General features: G+C 37.8%; 2 protein-coding genes across 3 annotated transcripts in view; both read right to left on the reverse strand.

Annotated features, from left to right (window-relative positions):
* efna2a (ephrin-A2a) overlaps window positions 1-11,827 on the reverse strand; it is a 134,480-nt gene extending 122,653 nt beyond the window's left edge. Inside the window, exon 1 of the mRNA XM_022669319.2 lies at window positions 11,446-11,827. Coding sequence (XP_022525040.1) covers window positions 11,446-11,561 — 116 coding nt within the window. The 5' untranslated portion in view covers window positions 11,562-11,827. The remainder of the gene's footprint in view (window positions 1-11,445) is intronic.
* Window positions 11,828-15,137: 3,310 nt separating this feature from the next.
* ptbp1a (polypyrimidine tract binding protein 1a) overlaps window positions 15,138-21,193 on the reverse strand; it is a 28,847-nt gene continuing 22,791 nt past the window's right edge. For both annotated transcript variants that reach the window (XM_049467003.1, XM_007245112.4), the window contains exons 15-16: window positions 21,032-21,109; window positions 15,138-19,531 (exon numbers count right to left, since the gene is read on the reverse strand). In XM_049467003.1, the coding sequence (XP_049322960.1) occupies window positions 19,399-19,531; window positions 21,032-21,109 (211 nt within the window). In that variant the 3' untranslated portion in view covers window positions 15,138-19,398. The remainder of the gene's footprint in view (window positions 19,532-21,031; window positions 21,110-21,193) is intronic.

A 21,193-nucleotide genomic window follows, 5' to 3' on the forward strand; every position in this document is an offset into this window, starting at 1 on the left:
TTTGTACCAAACGGCCTTCATCACTCACTCTCAGTCCGCCGCATTAGGAAAACACAGCGGCGACGCTCCACGACCCAGAAACGCTCAAACTGCTTAAAGAAATGAAAGCAGCGTTCTCCGGGGAGGAACCCAGCACGCGCTACAGGCAATCAAGGAAGAACCCACTTCAATCAGCTGCACTAACTCTCCACGGAGTTGCCTCATCTCCTCCAAACCGACGAAGTTCTACCAGAAGACAGAAAGTGTACGAGACGCCCACGCCGCTCAACCGCCCGCCCGCCCGCCGCCTGCCTGCCGCTCAGCATGGAAAACGCACACTTCTACAGGAGTGCGTCCCTCTGGCTAAAAGCTAAGCTAAAGCGCCAGCTATTTTTATACTGCGAGCTGCGCTTTCATGTCCTCGGATACCTCGCGTATGGCGTCTGTCTTCCTGCGCAGCTTTTATTCCTGTCATGTCAGAAGATCTGGGCTGCTGGAACCGCCTGGGGAACATCTACAGCTGAGAAACACCAAACACATCTAGAACCGAAACAGCTGGACAGACAGAATCACGTAGAATCCAGTGTATATAGAAATACATAACACATATTAACTATATTACTACTGACGTGTATTATAATTATAATCTGTCTAATAAGCAGACATACAAAGGTGGCAAAGCATTTCCCACTTTGTAATACAGTAGAAATAAAAAGTAGGTGAACCCTTACTTGGATTACTTGGATTTGTGCATAAATTGGTCATTAAATGTGTTCTGATCTTCATCTAAGCCACAACAATACACAAACACAGTCTTCTTAAACTAATAACACATTAATAACCATGTTTGCATGGTTTTACGGAACACAACATGTTAACATTCACAGTATTTTACTCGGATAGAAACACTCAGAAACACATACAGTGAGGAACAGCAGCAGGAGCTCCTCAGGTAAAGTGCTGTTCTCATTTCTCTCCTCAGGCAGGATTGAGCGTTTGACTCCAATTGAAGTAATGTGTGAAAGTGAGGCAGAGTGAGGCAGTCATAAAGAGTAAGGTAGATGGAGGTAGCACAAGGTAGAGGAAGGTAGAGGAAAGTAAAGTGAGGTAGAGGATGATAAAAAAGGGCATAGGTAGAGGCAGAGTGAAGTCAAGAAAGTCAGAGCGAGTTGGAGTGAGATAGAGAAAGGTAGTGCAAGACAGAGTGAGGCAGAGTGAGGTAGATGGAAGGTAGCAGTAAGGTAGAGTGAGAAAAAGTGAATTAGGGTAAAGGAAGCCAGAGTGTGGTGGAGTGAGGTAGAGAAAGGTGGTGTAGGGCAAAGTGAGGCAGCACAGGGTAGATTAAGGTACATGGAAGGCAGAGGCAGCAGTAAGCTAGGGGGAGGCAGAGTCAAGCAGAGAGAGGTAGTACAAGGTGGAGTAGGAAGAAGGAAGCATGAGGTAGAGTGATGCAAAGTGAATTTGAGTAAAGTAAAGGAGTGAGTTGGAGTGAGGTGGAGAAAGGTGGTGCAAGGCAGAGTGAGGTACAGTGTAGGGCAGCATGACATTGTAAAAATGTTACATTGCAAATGTTTTTTTTTTTCCCGACTATATATATATCGCGATATTAAACAATGCAGGGCCCATGACATCACTAGCCCCGCCCCCACCCGTGCGCTGTCTCGCGTCTGGATCAAGAGCTGAGTCAGCACCGAGCTCAACTCAAAACCAGAGGAAAACAGCAAAAACTACGTTTACAAGCACGTGACCAACCATGTGGATGGAGGCCATGCATGCGGTTAGCTCGTGTTTACTCCTGCCCCTCCCCTCCCCTCGCGCTCCCCCCTCCCCCTCATGCTTCTCAGGCAGCAGCAGCCTGTCACTCACACAGACACAGAGACAGCGCTGTGTGTCTACTTCTTGTGTCAAGAATCAAAACACTGCAACATGACTGACATGTTTGATTTAATTGCCTTAAGTGACATCACACGTCCTGCGATGTGACTATTGCATATGCGCACATCACAATGACGATGCTTAAACGATATATCGTGCAGCCCTAATTAGGCGTGGGCAATATTATATCGTATACAATATATCGTGACACAGAAATATCATGATATTAAAAATCCATATCGTGATAATAGGGCTGTTCTGTCTTAAAAGTAGTCTATTATTTACTGTGAAGCTTTAGGTGTATTTATTGTATAATTGTTTAAGTGTGCAGTTTATATGCATGCACTAAATATTCTGCAGTATTATTTGCTGCATTGTATTATTTTATGCTATATTATTTATTTTGCCACATTATGATTATGCTGTTATACTATTATACTATATTCCTGAAATTAATGAATTATTTTAGTTTTCCTATATCGCCAAGTATATCGTTATCGCAAAAATACCCTGAAATATCGTGATATTATTTTAGAGCCATATCGCCCACCCGTAGCCCTAATACGTAATTTTAGGTAGCAAAAGGTAGAGTGAGGTACAGACAGACAGATGATTATGACTGTAAATCTGCGATTAAATCTTGGATTATTATTGTAAATATATTCTGTTTAACTGTTTAAACATCTGCAGCTGAGATTATATATTTGTGTAAATATGTGTTTTATACTGCAAAGGATTGTGGATAAACATATAAACCTGAAATAATCTGATCTGTAAAGTGAACACGGACTCAGAGTAAGAAAGTAAAAACTTCGGTAAACTTTTATTCGCTCAGGTGAAAAAGAGACAGAGAGACAGAAAGAGAAGGACAGCGAGACACTCACTGAGAAACAGCTGGAATAGCCTCAACCTATTACATCTCACACAGGGAAATATAATATCACACCAACACACACACACACACACACACACCTGTATTTGAGCCTGTGGTGCAGCACAAACCAGCAACAGGAGATAACTGTGCTTCAATCTTCAAGCTCATCCCTCACTGTATAACCCAATCACCTCATACAGCACAGTAAAGCTGAGTATCAGCATAACCTTGGTGATATGGTTCATATGACAATACAGGGGTTATTATTCAATATACCACAATTAGTGATGTAAATTAATTAAAAAGTGTAATCAGATTAATCACAACAGCAATTAATCACACATTTCTAACATTGATTTCTTTCTTATTTACATTTAATTATCCATTTTAAAAAACTTGCATCTTCTTCTTAAGATTTTTTTTAGTGGATTTTTAAATGTTAACAAAAGAATGAATGTAAGAAATGTAAAATGCATTTATATTTTATTAGTGGTGTTAATTAAAAAACTAGTATATACTTGGGGCAACCGTAACGTGGGGCACTGAACTAAAGAATGTATGATAAATAGGATTTTTTTTACTTTATTATAAACGTCTCAGTTTGGTTGTAAGGATTTCTGAATTAGAATTAGAGTATAAAAGAGCGTTTTCACACCTGTAGTTGTAAAAGTTTCTAGTTTCTATGGTCCGGATCAGTTGATGAGTTTGTTTATTTGGAGAGTTTCTCCCTCTGTTTGATTTGGTTTCACACAGGTATAAACCTAAACGCACCAAAATGCACACCAATAAACCATGTGAGCACATCAGTTTCCTCTGATTGGTTCAGAGATGTCTGGGGCGGGAGCAAAAAAGTAAATATAGTGAGAAGATTCTGTGTTCCAGTGTGTATATCTGTATATCTCTGCAGTGTGAAGCTGCTTTAACACAGAACACTAAAAATTCGCTGTTGCACTTTTAAACACAGTGTTTTTACTGGGTCATGCAGCGCAGATGTGAGCAGTGAACGATGCACATTACTGCATATGTAAACAGCATGGAGCAGCAGAGACAGCAGTTGTGCATAGCAGTATATTATTTGGTTAATATATCAGATTAAACTGCGCCTTATCAGCAGTTTAGCTCAATTAAAAAAGTTGGAAGTGGAGTTTAAACACAACACTAAATAAACAACTTCTGACACCAATCTTTACATCTAATCTAATAATTAAAAATCAATAGGGTGTTTTTGAAAATTGATACAGTGTCAGAAAACTAAATATCACAATGCAAAACAACATAGTTCTCACATAATCAAGCACTTGCAGCAAATAACTGCACATCAAACCACTTCTTCCCTTAGTGAGAAATCGTTTGTGTGTCTTTTTTAATTTTTTTAGAAATCAGCTGTAGTTCTGCTGTTAGTCCACTCTCAGAGTTCTGGCTGTATCAAAGCGTCCGGGTGTTTCAGAGTCTTACATCAGACCCAGCTGCACATCATTAAAATCATTACCGATGAAAACCCGGCGGCTCCGTCCGAAAGCAGCGCTCTGATGATAGATTACGCTCCGTTATATCCGGGTGGGAATAACAGGAATTCCGTATCACAGCACTGCAGCCGGATTACCTCCACTCCACCCACTCAGCCTCCTCCTCCAGAACATCAGAGATCCCACAGAAACAGCAGAACCAGAACCACAGCCTGACACGTCTCAGCAAACACCCACACAGATCAACAAACAAACAAACAAACAAACAAACAAACAAACAGGAGAGCAGAGAGAAATGAGAGAGAGAGAGAGAGAGAATAATGGGGAGAGAGAATAGATGGAGCAATGGGTGAAAGAAACAGAGAGAGAATAATGGGTAAGAAGGGAAGAAAAAGAAAGAGATGGAAAAAATTATAGGCACGAAGGAGAGAGAGTGAGACAGCCATGGACGCACAAGAGAGAGCGAGAGAGTGTGATGGGTGACAGAGAGGAATAAAAGGTAAGAAAGAGAGAGATAGAGGATGAGAGAAAGGAAAAAAAATGATGAGCAAAAGAAAGAGAAATTAAGACAGAGAGAGACAGAAGGAGAGATGAGCAACAGAGAGAATAAAGGAAGAGAAAGAATAGAGTGAGAGTAAAGGGTGAGAGAAAATAATGGGAGAGAAAGAGTGAGAAATAGAAAGAGGGACATAGAGTGTATAAGACAGAGAGATAGAGAGAGGGGAAATGAGAGAGACTGAGTGAGATAGAGAGAGTGATAGAGATTGAATGAGAGAGATTGAGAGAGATAGAATGAGAAACAGAGAGATAGAATGAAAGAAGGAGTGAGAGTGATAGAATAAGAGAGATAGAATGAGAGAGATAGAATGAGAGAGAGAGAGAGAATGAGAGAAAGAGTGAGGGATATAGAATGAGAGAGTGTGAGAGTGATAGAGCGAGAGAAGGGGTCTTTTGAAAGATAAAGAGGGGATTAGTTTGGTACTCCAGGGTTATAAACCTTGTAGTCGTGCCGACCACCTAATAGATCCTTAGCAACAGCATAGGAACACCCTAGGCCCTGCTGTGCAACACCTAAGCAACCACCTAGCATGTAGCATAACCTAGCATTCAACATCCTATATCCAGCAATACCTTAGCAACCACCTAGCACCACATAGCAACACATAAGCAACCTTTAAATTAGCATAGTAACCACTAAGCAACACTTTAAAACGAAACCCTTTCTGCAGGACATTTACTCTAGTTTCATGAAATTAGTGGATCAACACCAGCAGATATCAGACATGTCTCTCCAAACCATCACTGATCATCAGTAAATTTTACATTTCATTCGTAAATCAAGGGATCAGAGTCTGGAGGAAGAGTGGAGAGACACACAGTCCAAACTGCTCGAGGTCTAGTGTGAAGTTTCCACCAATCAGTGATGGTTTGGAGAGACATGTCTGTCATCTGCTGGTGTTGATCCACTGTGTTTTATTATCAAGTCTAAAGTCAGTGCAGTTTTGTTTTCCCACAAAATCTTACAGCACTTCATGCTTCTCTCGGCTACTGACAACTTTTATGGAGATGCAGATTTCATTTTCCAGCAGGACTTGGCACACTGCCAAAAGGGTTGTAATAGATGTGTAATACATCTATATAATATATGAGTTTCACATTTTTAACTGATTTACTGAAATAAAGTAACTTTTCAATGATATTCAAATTTTTTGAGATGCACTAGTATATAATTTGGCACTAGTAATATGCACTAGGTATCGGATGTTGGTCTCATTGGTGAATATATTAGCATGGAAGAGGGCCTGATACTAATACCTATATCGGTTATTTATGCATCCTTAGTAAATAGTCATAGTGTAAAGAACACTTATATATAGGGCTGCAACTAATGATTATTTTGGTAGTCGACTAATCTGACGATTATTTTTCCGATTAGTCGATTAGTCAGCGATTATTTCTGCCATGTCCTTCATCTCTAAAAACAATAAAAACAGCTGAACATGAGATTTAAAAGGCGTTTAAATGTCTAGATTTTGTTTAAACGTGGGAAGTGCTAAATTTAGTTAGTAAATAATAATAATCTGTTGTGTTTGGACACTTTTGGAGACACTAACTGAGTTGAATTTAAACTGTTTTAGAGGGTCATTTACCCATCTTCCATTGCCCTTCTTTCCTCAGCACTTTGTGTAATGCAGTACTTTTACAGATTAACGATTAGTGGACAATTAAATTTGTAGTCGATATAATCGACAATGTCGATTATTTAAATTTGTCGACTGCAAATTTAATTGTCGACTACAAATTTAATCGCTGCAGCCCTAATTTAAACTATTAATTAAAAAAATCGATATTGTGTTGCGAAACAAAATATCGCAATACTTTGATATATTGACGTTTTCTTACACTCCTCTTTAGCAGGCTGTAAAATCAGCACAGGAAGGGATCAATCAGCAGAAGTCAGCTGTTTATGATAAACAGTCCCGTAACCTCCTCCTATCTCTCACCTCAGCGCCGCCGACACCGCAGATCAGAGCCGACGCAGCCGGAGAATTCACTTATCCAGCTGTGGCAGTGGCTGATGGGATTGGAGGCGGGGAGGCGAGGCGAGGCAGGGCTGATGTGGTATTGAGCCGGCTGTAATTGCCGAGCGCCAGAAAAGAAATCTTCCTCTGAGCCTCTTTAATATTTTAAACCCCGGCAGGCCGCCGCTGCCGCCGCCGCACCGCCGACGCTCCCGACTCTGCTAATTCAGCCGTGAGAGCGCCGCCGAGTGTTTATTCAGCCGGCCGGGACACACCTGACCGGCCCACTGTCACAAAACGTTAGGCTGACGTCCCCCCGGCCCACCGGCCGTGTCAGTGAGAGAACAGAGGAGACGCCTCCACTCCAACGACCCTACAGACCTGAAATCAGCCCACAACCTACCTCCTTAACATCACTTATTTATTCACTAATTATCTGTTAGTATGTTTGTAATTACGCATCAGCAGTGTGAACAGGACTGTATAAAGGGAACTAGGTCTGTATGATATGAACAGAACATTCCATGTGTTGGGTATTTTTGATAATGTAAAATATGATAAATTAAAATCTAAATTAGTTTAAGCTTCTCAAAGGTTTTTCAGCACTTAGTTTGGCTGCTCTTAGTTTTCCAAGAACAAGAAGTAGTTTGGTTTAAGCAATCACTGTGGACATCTACCTCACTCATACCTTGCTCTACCTCACTCTGCGTTGCTCTAATTTACTCTGATTCACTTTACTTCCCTCTATCTTGGTCTACCTCACTCTCCCTCGCTCTGCTACACTCTACCTCACTCTGTTACACTCTACCTCACTCTACCTCGCTCTGCTACACTCTACCTCACTCTACCTCGCTCTGCCTCACCCTACCTTGCTCTACTACACTCTACCTTGCTCTGTTACACTCTACCTCACTCTACCTCGCTCTGCTACACTCTACCTCACTCTGTTACACTCTGCCTCACCCTACCTCGCTCTACTACACTCTACCTTGCTCTGTTACACTCTACCTCACTCTACCTCGCTCTGCTACACTCTACCTCACTCTACCTCGCTCTGCCTCACCCTACCTTGCTCTACTACACTCTACCTTGCTCTGTTACACTCTACCTCACTCTACCTCGCTCTGCTACACTCTACCTCACTCTGTGTAGCTCTGCTACACTCTACCTCACTCTGTTACACTCTACCTCACTGAACCTCGCTCTGCTACACTCTACCTCACTCTACCTCGCTGTGCTACACTCTACCTCGCTCTGCTACACTCTACCTCATTCTGATTCACAATGTATTGCTCTACCTCACTCTGCTACACTCTACCTCACTTTGCTTCACTTTACTTCACTCTATATTGGACTACCTCCCTATTTCCCTCTGCATTGCTCTACCTCACTCTGCTTCACTTTACCTCAATCTGTCTCAGTCCACCTCACTTTGCGTTTTTCTACCTTACTTTGCTACACTCTACCTCACTCTGTCTCAGTCTGCCTCACACTGCATTGCTCTACCTCACTCTGTCTTAGTCTACCTCACTTTGCGTTGCTCTACCCCCCCTCTGCTTTACTCTACCTCGCTCTGCTTCCCTTTACCTCACTCTGCTTTACTCTACCTCACTTAACCTCCTTATGCTTTACTCTACCTCACTCTGCAACTTACTAACACACACTGCCTCTCTTTACCTCGCTCAACCTTGCTTTGCCTCACTCTATCTTGATCTCCCTCTCTCTACCTCACTTTGCTTTGCTCTACCTCACTCTGCCTCAGTCTGCCTCGGTCTACCCCACTCTGCCTTACTGTGTTGAACCTATGCTGTAGCATACACGTACCCTGCACCTAGCTGTGTACACTATGCCACAGCGTGACCCGCACCAATACAGAAACGTAATTACGGTCTTGGACAGCAGCAGCAGCATCTCATTGGTTCTTGTAGGGCGCTTTGTTTGCTTCACCTTAGTTTACCTAACTCTCTGCCTTGCTCTACCTCACTCTACCTCCAGCTTTATTAAGTTATGTGAGCCCAGTCTGCAGTGTGAATAGCTCCCTCTGCTGCTGTAAACGGGTAATGCAGTTAGAGTGCTCTGTTAGTACATGTTATTGCAGCTCTTTTGATGTGTTTATCGCAAAAAACTCTTATTACAATAACGATACAAATGCGATTTATCTTACATTACAATACAATATCAAACAAACTAACAAACAAACAAACAACCCACTGTGACTGCTGTATGTGGTGGAAGTGAACAAGGCTAAATATCACAGTTTTACATAAAGGAACAGCAGCAAATTAGGCAGGTGGTCGTATTGTTCTGGCTCACCAGAGAACAAGAGATGTTCTGCCAACAGGACAGGACTCTCTGGAGGAGATGAATAAACATGAACCTGTTGGCACCGTGATGAATACCAGGCGTGAGCTGGAGTGGTAAAAAAAAAGATGGAGCTCCATCCAATACTTTTAAACAGGATTAGTTCGCACAACATCCTGACCTCACTAATGCAATCAAATCCTCACAGCAATCCTCCAAAACCAAGAAGAAAGTCTTTTCAGGACAGTAGAGACAGTTCCTCGGCTGTGCAGGACGTGCTGAAGGAGAAGTGGTCAGAGTTTGAGATGTAGGACAGTGTTTGTGTAATAGAGGGGCTGAATCTATTATTAATAAAGGCTTGACGGTGCTGACTGTAAGCCATAAATAACGGGACGCTGTCAGAGGAGCTGCAGTAAAGAAACAAAAGCAAAAAACAACAAAACAACATCTATTGTCTGCACACTGCTGTATTTCATTATACTGTTCACATATGTAATATAGGGGGTAACACATTGAAACCTACATGTCAGATCACTTTATCTTTTTCTTTTGCATATTTCGAATGTTGTGCAAATAAAGACCAAAAAATTGAAGGTTGACCAAAAATGCATTATTTAACATAACCTATAAAATAATTCACAAATATAAAATAATAAAATGTCTTTATAAAATGTTCCCACATAATGCAAAAAGGTGCAAAAAGTTATTAAAAACAGTAAACAATTTCCCCCACAAAAATTGCAGTAGACTCTGGATGTTTTAAATATGATCTAATATTTTGTAAAATTTGACACAGTAAAATATAATAAATTAGCATCATCTTTGAAACACTTCTAATGGAATTCTACATTCCACCTTAAACACTGCAAATGTAAATTATTAAATTAAATTTCTTGGCAAAACTTTGCATTCCCTCATGCAAAAAAAGTTGCATTCCATGCAAGAAATTGTATGAAAAAATGTGCATTCCCTTGTAAAGCTTTGCATTTTCATGCAAAAATCGAGGTCTCCCAGAAAAATCACATTTTCTCGCAAAGTTGTATTTATATATTAAAAATCCTCATAATATAACTCTTCATTCCACCTTAAACAGTGCAAATGGAAATGAGGAAATTTTTGAATTCCTTCACGCAAAAAAGTTGCATTCCCTCGCAACAAAATTGTATTGTCCTACAAAAGTATATTACGTTCCTGTGTAAAGTTTTGCATTCTCCCGCAAAAATCACATTCTCTCACAAAGAATTAGATTGTAATTTTCGATGTTTTGAATTCTAATACTTTTGTTAAATTTGATGCACTGTAAACAATAAACCAGCAACACCTTTGAAATTCTTCAAATGGAACTCTTCATTCCACCTTAAACAGTGTGAACATAAATTATAAAATAATAAAAAAGTTGCATTCCCTTGTATTGCCTCACAAAAGCTGCTCATTCCCTCACAAAAAATTGCATTTCCTTGTAAAGTTTTGCATTCTCCTGCAAAAATCACATTCTCTCGCAAAGTACTATATTCATTTTTGATGTTTTAAAATTCTTTCAAACAATGAATCAGCATCATCTTTAAAAATCCTTCTAATGGAATTCTTCATTCTTCCACCTTAAATAGTGCAAATCTATGTAAGATTTTGCATTCCTTCAAAAAATTGCATTTCGTTGTAAAGTTTTGCATTCTCCTGTAAAAATCACATTCTCTCCTAAAGTATTATATTTCGTTTTTTATGTTTTAAATACTTTCTAATACTAAATTTTATACACAGTAAACAATAAATTAGCATCAGCTTTAAAAATCCTCCTAATGGATGTTATTTAATCCTACAAAATTTGAGTTCTCACACAAAAATAACACTCTCTTGGAGATCGATTCAGGATGTTTTAAACGTTGTCAAACACTTTTGCTAAATTTAAATAAATTAGCATCTTTAAAAATCCTCCTAATGAAATTCTTCATTCCAAAGTAAATCATTCCCCCACATAAAATTGCATTCTCTCACAAAACTTGGGTTTTCACGCAAAAATGGCATTCTCTTGGAGATGTTTTAAACGTTTTCTAACACTTTTGATCAATTTGATACACAATAAAAAAATAAATCAGCATAATCTTTGAAATCTTCCTCCTCATTCCACCTTAAACAGTGCGACTGTAAACGATAAAATAAAAGTTGCATTTCTTTGCAACAAAATTGTACTGAATTCACTTGTAAAGTTTTACTTTAAATCTCCCGCAAAGTTTTATTTTCTAATTTTTAATGTTTAAAATGCTTTCTAATAATATTTTTCTTTAATAATTTTGTTGAACAGTAAACAATAAATCAGCATCATCTTTAAAATCCTCCTAATGGAATTGCAAATGCAAATGCAAACTTGAATCTCGTTTATTCTAATCCGAATTCGAGTCGAAGCGGACTCTTAAACCGCATTAACTCCTACCTGGAGTTGGAGCTGTTCCAGTAAACGGAGTGTCTGTCCGTGATCAGCCTGTCGTCCGCCCACACGGAGACCCACCACACCGCGGTCAGAACCAGCACCGGTACCGGCACCTCCATCGGGCTGGCTGCGGGCAGGTGCAGGACGCTCTTCGGCTGCGGGGCTTCGGGAAGCTCGTGGGCAGTTTCGGGGTCACATCCGCTGAGTCGGAGCTCAGTAATCCCTAAAGCAGCGCGCAGAAGCTCCACTCAGCGCCAGAAGCAGCTCCGTGTCCCCGGGTCAGCGCTCAGCCTCGCCCGCGGGTCCCGCGCCTCTCCCCGGCTCGCCTGCCTGAGTCTCAGCGCGACTCCTCACACCTCCAGCCCCATGCCCAGCACTGCCACAGCGCCGCGGACACGCCCACTAACAGCCGGGGGCTGGGCTTCAGCACACGCGCGGGCCAATCAGATCAGGAGTTTGATATTTAAAGGGCCAGCTGTGTTTATCCAGGTTTTAATTCACACAGAACACACAGAGACGGTCTCCCAGACAGAGATTAAACCTAGTCTTAGACTTAACCTTATTTTAATTATTTTAAATCTTCAATCTAAATGCTGTTTAGTCCAAGACTGTCTCATAGGTTTGGTTTCCAGACAGGATTAGTTTAAGATTAAGATTAGTACTAGTTCTGGACCATACAGCTGTGGATGGAGATTTACAACTAAAGGAGATACTAGTGCATCTCAAAAAAATAGAATATCAATGAAAAGTTACTTTATTTCAGTAATTTAGTTCAAAATGTGAAACTCATTACATTACATAGATGTATTACACACAGAGTGATCTATTTTAAGCGTTTATTTATTCTATTGTTATATGATTATGCCAATTACAGCCAAGTTGGCACTTTTGGCAGTGTGCCAAGTCCTGCTGGAAAATGAAGCAGAGGGAAGCATAAAGTGCTGTAAGATTGTCTGGAAAAACACTGCACTGACTTTGGACTTGATAAAACACAGTGGACAAACACCAGTAGAAGAATTTATTTATGTGTGCACAGCGATTTTAATTCAATTTATTATGTATGGTTTGCATTAAACTTTACCTACATTAAATGTGTATCTCTTGTTTGTATTCTATCTTTAAAGCTTGTACTGTTGTCTAGCAGTGCAAGAAGTGACATTTAAATAAATAAATAAAAAGTACTACTAATAATAATAGTAATTGTTTTCTCCTTTTTATTATTATTATTATTTGTGGGAAGCACCTTTCGCTTATAAGCATTATTGTGAGTGTAGATTCAGAGCCCCAATAATTCAAAAACTTTAAATAAACATTGACATTAGAATCTCAGCATTAACCGATGATGCCTGTTAAATAAACTTAAATATTTATTTGTTTTCTTTAAGAAAGACTGGTCCTTTATATAATGCTATATTGTACACTTAATGCTAACCTGTTCACTGTAATAATCATTTATGTAGCTCTGCTACTGCTAAGCTCTTCACTTAACAATACGCCTAAAATATTTAATTATTTAGTATTTAATTATATTTAACATTTAATAAATGTTCATTTATTAAAGAGCCACTAAACCATAAAAAAACATAAACCATATTTGTTCCATAAATAGCTGAAATGTGTTTCTTATAAGTAATGAAACATACCAGTCCTGCTTACATATTTATGTACTTTGCTACGCAGACACATCACAATAGGCAGATCAGTCTATCAATAATACCGCCCTCCATAGTGACATCCAATCATCTGCATCTCACTGCTATCAGAGGCACAGTGCAACGGCTGCTGCAGCTCAGCCAATCAGCTCTCCCTCCTGCCCTGCCACTAAACCCATACATCACCCAGTGCCTCTCCCCCAACAAGCTACTCCTCACATTTTTTTTTTTTTTAGCCTTTTTCAAATTTGACCTTAGGGTGGAATCAGACAAAACCAGGGGGGTTAGTTACCCTTTAATAATGGCAATTATTGCTAATGCACTGTACTACTACTAGATTATTCTCTTAACACTATTTTAATGCTTAATTAAACTAAATAAATTAAAAGAGTAAAGAGAGAAATGTTTTTCCAGTCTGTAATTCCTTTAAAGAAAAGACTACTCCTTTATATGCATCAGTTTTCTCAGACTGATGTTCTGAAGATGATTAATTATTATGAGGTATTTTGATGAATTGAGTCTGATAATTTGTGTGACTGTTGATATTTACAGGATGAACAGCATAATTAACTAAATGTGCAGTGATGCAATATCTTGTAAAAGCACAGCTAATAGTGCAATAAACACCCATATAACTCTTTCAATCCACTGAGGGAAATATCAGAAATACATTTATATTATTTTTATTTTACTTATAATAATAATTATACTGGTGGCTTCTGCGGCAGGTGTCTGTACAGCTGTGGATGAAGATTTATAAGTGTAGAGAGCGCCCCCTGCTGTCTCCCAGTACACATTACATCCTCTACCAATATAATAAACTATTGCTCTTAATTACTGGCCACTTTAATGGAAACATCTACTATCATTGCCTCCTCACTGACTTGCCACTTTCTTAACCCTCCTGTTACTTTAAAATGAACTAACATCCTCCATCAGTTCATTTGAGCCAGCAATTATAACCTTAAGAAAATTATATAATAATTAAAACTGGTACCCAAGTTTATGTCCTATGTTATATAGGTTTGTTGATTATGTACTTATGTATGTTGCTTGTGACATTGTCCCATTACAAACATTTTTTTAAATATATTTAATTGTGGTGAGGTGATAGACCAACACAAAGTACCACATTTGTGAAAAGAAACAAAAACAGGAAAAAAATAAAAAAAAATAAAATGAAAATCTAAAAGTGAGATCCGCAAAATTATTCAGCCCCCTTTACTCTGAACCCCCTTAAAAAAAAAAAAAAAAAAAAAAAAAAAAAAACCAGTGCAACCTCATTATAAATACAGCCGTTCTGGGAAGGCCTCTGTGTTTTGTTAGAGAATACTAGTGAATAAACAATATCCAAAAAAAAAGAAAAGAAAAAGAAAAAAAACAATGATGATCAGTTCAGTGATGGTTTGGAGAGACATGTCATCTGCTGGTGTTGATCCACTGTGTTTTATCATCAAGTCTAAAATCAGCGCAGTGTTTTCCTGGAAAATCTTTTATGGAGATGCAGATTTCATTTTCAGCAGGACTTGGCACATGGCTAAAAGTACCAATCGGTCTTATATAATATTCTAATTTTATAATGCACTGATTTTTGGTGTTTTACTGGCTGTAAGTCATAATCAACAAGAACATCAACAAGGGAGATAATAAAATTGCATGTTTTATATGTTGGGGTAAAATCAACCCCAAAAATATAAAATAAAAAAATATATATTTTTAAAAAGACATTAAACAAAAGAATGGGGTCAAATTGACCCAAAAGACAAAAGGAGAATTCAAAACAGCTTCTGTTCCTTGATTTTCCACTTACTGGCCATTTTATTGGAAACCCCTATTCTTGTGCTTTCACACACTTGAGCCTTTACTATGAACGTCTACTCTCCCCCGTCCCAGAGTAGTGTTCACTAATCAGTCACTAACTACTTTTTGGAAAAACTCAAGGTAAAGGAAAAGACTGCAGGTAATGAATGAATTGTGAGTAAAAAGCTGTGGAAAAAGAAGAGGGTTACTGTAGGAAAAACAACAGGTAAACCAAAGACAAGATGAAAGAGAGGAATAAAAGATTTATTGAAGGCAAGAAAAGAACGAAGGCAGTATCAAAGGATGGCTGGGTTAAGTGGAGAAGGGGCATTTACACGTACAGACGCATCGTGTTGGAATATTTTTAATATTCTGTGTAATAAAAAACATATCAATGCTCTACAATGAGCCGAGTTTATGCTGTTGCCTTTATCAAAATATACATACAGACGAGTGGAAAACAGGTACTGTTTGCATTTATCAAAGTGGGTGATAGTCATTTATGTCTTTATATAAAGAAGAGAAAAACAAAGCCCCCATAAGTATATACAGGCCATAATCACACCCCACATACTAAACCTCTCTAAATAAAAAAAAAAACAGGGTTTAAACAGAAACAGCCACCAGGGGGCACACCTCACACCTACCCTTACTTAAGACTATGCTTGGTTTGGTCTCCATTAACAAACACTTTAGTTCACTTTAGGTTTTAGAACCGTTCTAGCTTTTAAACCTAGACTTATTTTACTTCATTTCTACAATCGTATTATAAAAGGAATGTCTGAGAACTACAAACACAAAAAAGGCAAAGTTTGTTCCACCAAAATGTCCAATTTGTGAAGAAAAGTGCCAAAAATCAATGAGGAATTTTAAGACATTGTACATAACAGGGGTGGGCAATGTGACTTAGAATGATAATGAATATAATGATATATAGCTTTCTAAGCATGTTGTTTCACTGTTGAAAAATACAAAATATAGCACTGACATAAGACAAAAGTGTCTTCAGCTTAAGAAATAAGGCATTTTTACCCATTTATATATCGGCTCATACTTTGGATTACTGGATTTTTCTCTTTTCAAGCATCAGAAAACAGATAAGACACCACATCAATGCTTAAAACACTAACATGGACAGCCAAAATGTACTTTACGAAATAAAGCACAAACTTTGAGCTACACAGGCTGGTTTTTGCATGTAGCAAATTACAAAACACAAGAGCATACTCTAGTAGGTGGCAGTGACACTTGACAAGCTACACAATCGATATTTAAAACAATAAATCACTGCAAAAAATCAGAACGCCTAAATATAATACTTCACACAAGCGTGTGAACACAGATGCTTTGCTTTATTCTGATTGGATTTGCTGTAAACAAAGCAAAATCATATTCGGATGATACTGTAGTCACATCACCCACCCCTAATGTTTTAAGACAGTGCTGGAAGGCTCATTTTCAGAGAAAAACTACATTTGCTACAACAGCAAAATCAAAAATCTGAAAGACTTGGTCGAAAAGGTCCACAATTCACTAAAGCGTAAACAATTATATAACAAACAAAAAAAAAGTGTGAAAAAATTGGGTGTTACATTATACACACATGTATAAAAAGTAGCTTGACAGTAGATTTTTGTTTAAGGGCAAAACGAAACCCTGAATTATGATAAAAAGGCTGTAATTCGGTGTGTAAGGCTTGCTGTGGGTGTAGTAAGCTGATGTGTATTTAGTGCTGGTATAAATACACTGCTGAACCAGGCAAATATGAAGAAAAGAAAGGAAGTGGAAAGAAAAAATAATAATAATCACCAGTCAGGTTTCCTGACTGTTTGTGGCTAAATTTGAAAACAGAAAACTGGGTATAAAATCTCAAGTAAATTCCTCCCAATTAGTAAAGAAGAGAGTGCATGGCCAACTGTGCTCTCTCTCTCGGACTCCGGCTGCTGATTGAGAAGCAGCATGATCTGGGATTTGAACTGATGATCCACAGATCATATAGTGCTTTTCCACAGAATAAAAAACTCTGGTTCTTGAACCAGTTCCATTCGGGCTTATAAGGACTGTGGTGCTTTTCAGCGAACCAGACCATTTTTCCACTAGTTTTAGGGGGAACCATCAAAGCGTTGCATTATTCGTCAGAGGGGCGTTGCACAGTGGTGGTGAACAGAAGCGGTCACGATTTGCGCTGAAGAACCTAGTATTCTTCGATTCCCCATTAGTCCTGCTAATAGTGGCACCGCTTATGTTCTCATTTCTGCCCCTCGATCTGAATTTTAGGAAAAATAAAAGAATTAAAGATCCTTCCTTGATTTTTAGATTTGTGTACCTGATGGTCCTACTTTTATTACAAGTATCAAAAATGGAAAAACCAGGGAATCAAGCAAATTAATTATCATTTGTCCTGAAAGATTGTGAGGAGCAGAAATAAAAACGAGAGAAAACCCTTCTCTTCTTTACTATATTGAATGGAAAAATACAATTTTTTTTTACACCCAAATTCTATTTCTTGAATTCAGCACAAAACTAAACCAATAAGTGTTACACCAACCAAACTGGAGAAAGGTTGCTAAGGCACAGCGCTTGAAATGGGACAATGCCCGTAAAGATCTTATACAGTATAGAATTGATAAAGAAAAAAAAAAAAAAAAAAAAAAAAAAGAAATATGCATCTAAAAAAAAAAAAAAAAAAAGAAATTGGAATGAAACTTGTGGAGCCTCTGATGGGACTATCTGGTGCTCACTTAATAATACTGGGCACTCACAGCACAGCATCTGATGCACTTATTAGTATTAGATGCTCACCTGATAGCATCAAACTTAATTGCTCTTAATAGTTTTGGGTGCTAATAAAATAGTATCAAGGATTCACCACATATTACAGTATCTAGTGCACACCAGATAGTATTAGGTGCTCTCTTAACTCCTAGTCTCTGGTGTTCACCGGTCACCTGACCCTTCTATTTGAGAATTAAAAAAAAAAAAAAAAACCCACCATGTACCATCAGAGGCTCAGCAGAAACTCACTATAGAAGAATATATATTTTTACATATACCATATATAGTATAACTACCATAGAACTACTATAGTTGCTCCTAGTCATAACCTGGGACGGGAGCAGTCAGAAAAACTGTGGGAATGTGAACTAAAACAGACAAACTGTCTGATACAAAAAAAAGGCGGCCTGTAAAATTCACTGTGTAAACGCAGATCCCCGGTCCTCCTCCAGAGCTCACGATAAGGCCAAAACAGAAGATGCACTTTAAACACCAATTAAGGCACAGCATTTTGGAAAGGCAGAATTGATAGGACTAAAAGAAACGTATACAAAAGATAAGTCTCAGACAGGTTCAGCTCCGTGCACAACAGGAAACATTCGGGTTTTTCTCCCCATAGAGGCACTGAGTGTAAACTAGGCAGCACATCTACGATCCTAAAACAGCACTACATTTCCCAGAAAGCCTAAAAAAACAGTATTAACACTGCATGGAACACCATTTCTGACAGGTAGAGGGAGGAAAATCAGTTAATCTAATATTTAGGGCCATGTTTTGGCTCTAAATGTTGCATTTAAACAACAATCAATTGATAGAGATTTCTAAGTATTTAATTGAAAAGAAATTACAAACGTTCAACATTTCCCCCAACTTTAATCTCTGAGCTGGAGCCGTTTTTCCCCAGAGAATTCACAGTGAATCATGCTTTTTCTCCGGAACACGCAACATTGGCTCCACCCCTTAACCACTCAGATTATCATAATCATTTCAATCAATGAAACCTCATTTCTTCTTTACTATATTGAATTTGGCAAAAATATATATTTCTTATATTTAGCTAGATTTTTAAATGTGAAACCTTCATTAATAATAGAAGTCATGCTGAGATCAGCCTTATAATTAGAACAAACTCTGTTTTTTGGTGTAATTAACACCAATTAACTTCTGTAAAACTTTTTGTATAACTCTGGTAAAACTAATCAAGCTCAAAATGGCTTGTTTTTTCTTGTAATTGCATGTAAAATTATGATTGTACCAGACCAAATCAATAACTTGCACGGCCACGTCATCAAGCATGTGTTCAACTAAAGAATGACCCAAACAATTTGATATTCATTTGAATTGGATTTAGATAAGGGAATATTCACACGAAAACCTCAAATGAAGAAACCCCTCAACCGGGCTTCATCACTTGAATAACAGATCAACTACAAAAAGCTTCTGGGAAATGTAGTGCTGATCAGCACTAGAGAGCAGAGAAGAGCTCTAACTGAACCCAAATAAAAAGGCTGGGTTTTTAAGGTTCTCTCTGATCTACTGGTTGAAAAGTGGCATCTTAAACAGACGAGCGCACGAGTGAATATCGCTATAAGAAAAGGAATGATAAAGTGTGTTGTGTGGAAAATCCACGGCATTATAAATTGTGGAAGGCTTTAAGTTTGGTCTAAAGTGACAGTCTCTCGTTTATTTCCCCTCTCCTAAACGCTCAGCTCCCGACTACCCACAATGCTCAGATGGTGGACTTGGAGAAGGAAACGCGGAGGTGGTGGTTCTCGCCCAGGTCGTGGTTGTGGAACTCTATCAGAGACTCGATCGCCTCTTCTACTGAGCCCATCTGAATCAGCGCCATCTTGTGGTCTTTCCTGGAGGGTTTAAAAAAACAATTAATAAAAAAAAAAACTGAATCCTGATAAAATCAGCTTTGCAGAATTAAATGAATGGTAACTTTAAAAACTACATTCCAACCAACATGGTCTGTAATAGGTTTATGCCAAAGTCATGCCTAGTACTAGTCGTGGTGGAAAAACATTGAAAAAGAAAGTTTTTTTTTTTTTAATCTATATTTCAAAAACATAAGTCCTATGTTTAGTCAAGTCACAATAATAACATTATCCATTTTAACATTTATTTTATTTACCCCAAGTCCAATTCATTTGATTGAGTACCTGACTATTAAATAATAATAATTAAAAAAAGACAAATGGCATTTTTTTTATAAACTTTTAATCATTAAATTATTAAACTTATTAAATGTTTGTGATTAATAATTTAACAATAAGTGTCAAAGTCTAATACTGTATTAGCCTGCACTGTTCTTAAAGAAAAATAATTGTTTACTAAATATATTACACTATTTAAGGCAATTTTAATGGCATCAGTCACTTAAAAATGTATTGTATTATTAAGCACAATTTTAAAACGATAACGATTTTAAATGCTGTAATATCACTGTATTATTAGAAGGTAATAATATTTTGGTGGTTTATTAGGTCTGGCAGAATAAATCCCTTTTTACTGTATTAAACAATTTCAGGCTAGTTTTGACGCTTTTTAAACTAAACTATTGTAATATTCTGATTTACTGAGTTGAACTATGGAGAAAATATTCACTAATGTAGTTGCATAGGGTGGGTAAGTGAGTGAGTGAGTGAAAGAGAAAAGGGGGGTTTGTATCTACATTTGTAGCCTGTATAAAGGATTAAAGCAGTGGGTTTATTGTATTAGTTTTATTTATAATTATCAATAAAATGAGATATTCCAATTAGGGGTGGGCGATATGGCTCTAAAATAATATCACGATATTTCAGGGTATTTTTGCGATAACGATATACTTTGCGATATAGAAAAAACAGAAAAATAATTAATTAATTTCAGGAATATAGTATAAGAGTATAATCATAATGTGGCAAAATAAATAATATAGCATAAAAAAATATAATGCAGCAAATAATATTGCAGAATATTTAGTGCATGCATATAAACTGCAAACTAAACCAATTATACAATAAATACACCTAAAGCTTCACAGTAAATAATAGACTACTTTTAAGACAGAACAGCCCTATTATCACGATATGGATTTTTAATATGATATTTCTGTGTCACGATATATTGTATATGATATGATATTGCCCACCCCTAATTCCAATATTATTTTCTAAAAAAGGTTTACTACTATAAATGTTAAAGTTGAATTATATATTACTATCAAATATAGTAATAGTACAATCTTATCACAATTAGTGCTGCAACACAATCACCCGAAAAAAAAACAACAAAAAAAAAACTTGACAGGCCCGATTAGATTGATCAATAATAAAAGTGATGCCCAACTAGAAAAAAAAATAAAGAAAGATACTTACTGGAAAAACTTGAACCCCTTAACCATTGCACCTGAACTCTGAAACAGCTCTTTAAGATCTTCCTCACCAACAGACGGCCTGAAGAGAGAAAAGGTCAGACAATCATATCACCAAGCACACAGATTTGAGCTAGATTTCTATAGGAGGATCCTCCCCTCAGTG

The sequence above is a fragment of the Astyanax mexicanus genome, chromosome 18 (assembly GCF_023375975.1).
Source record: "Astyanax mexicanus isolate ESR-SI-001 chromosome 18, AstMex3_surface, whole genome shotgun sequence".
NCBI classification, from domain to species: Eukaryota; Metazoa; Chordata; class Actinopteri; order Characiformes; family Acestrorhamphidae; genus Astyanax; species Astyanax mexicanus.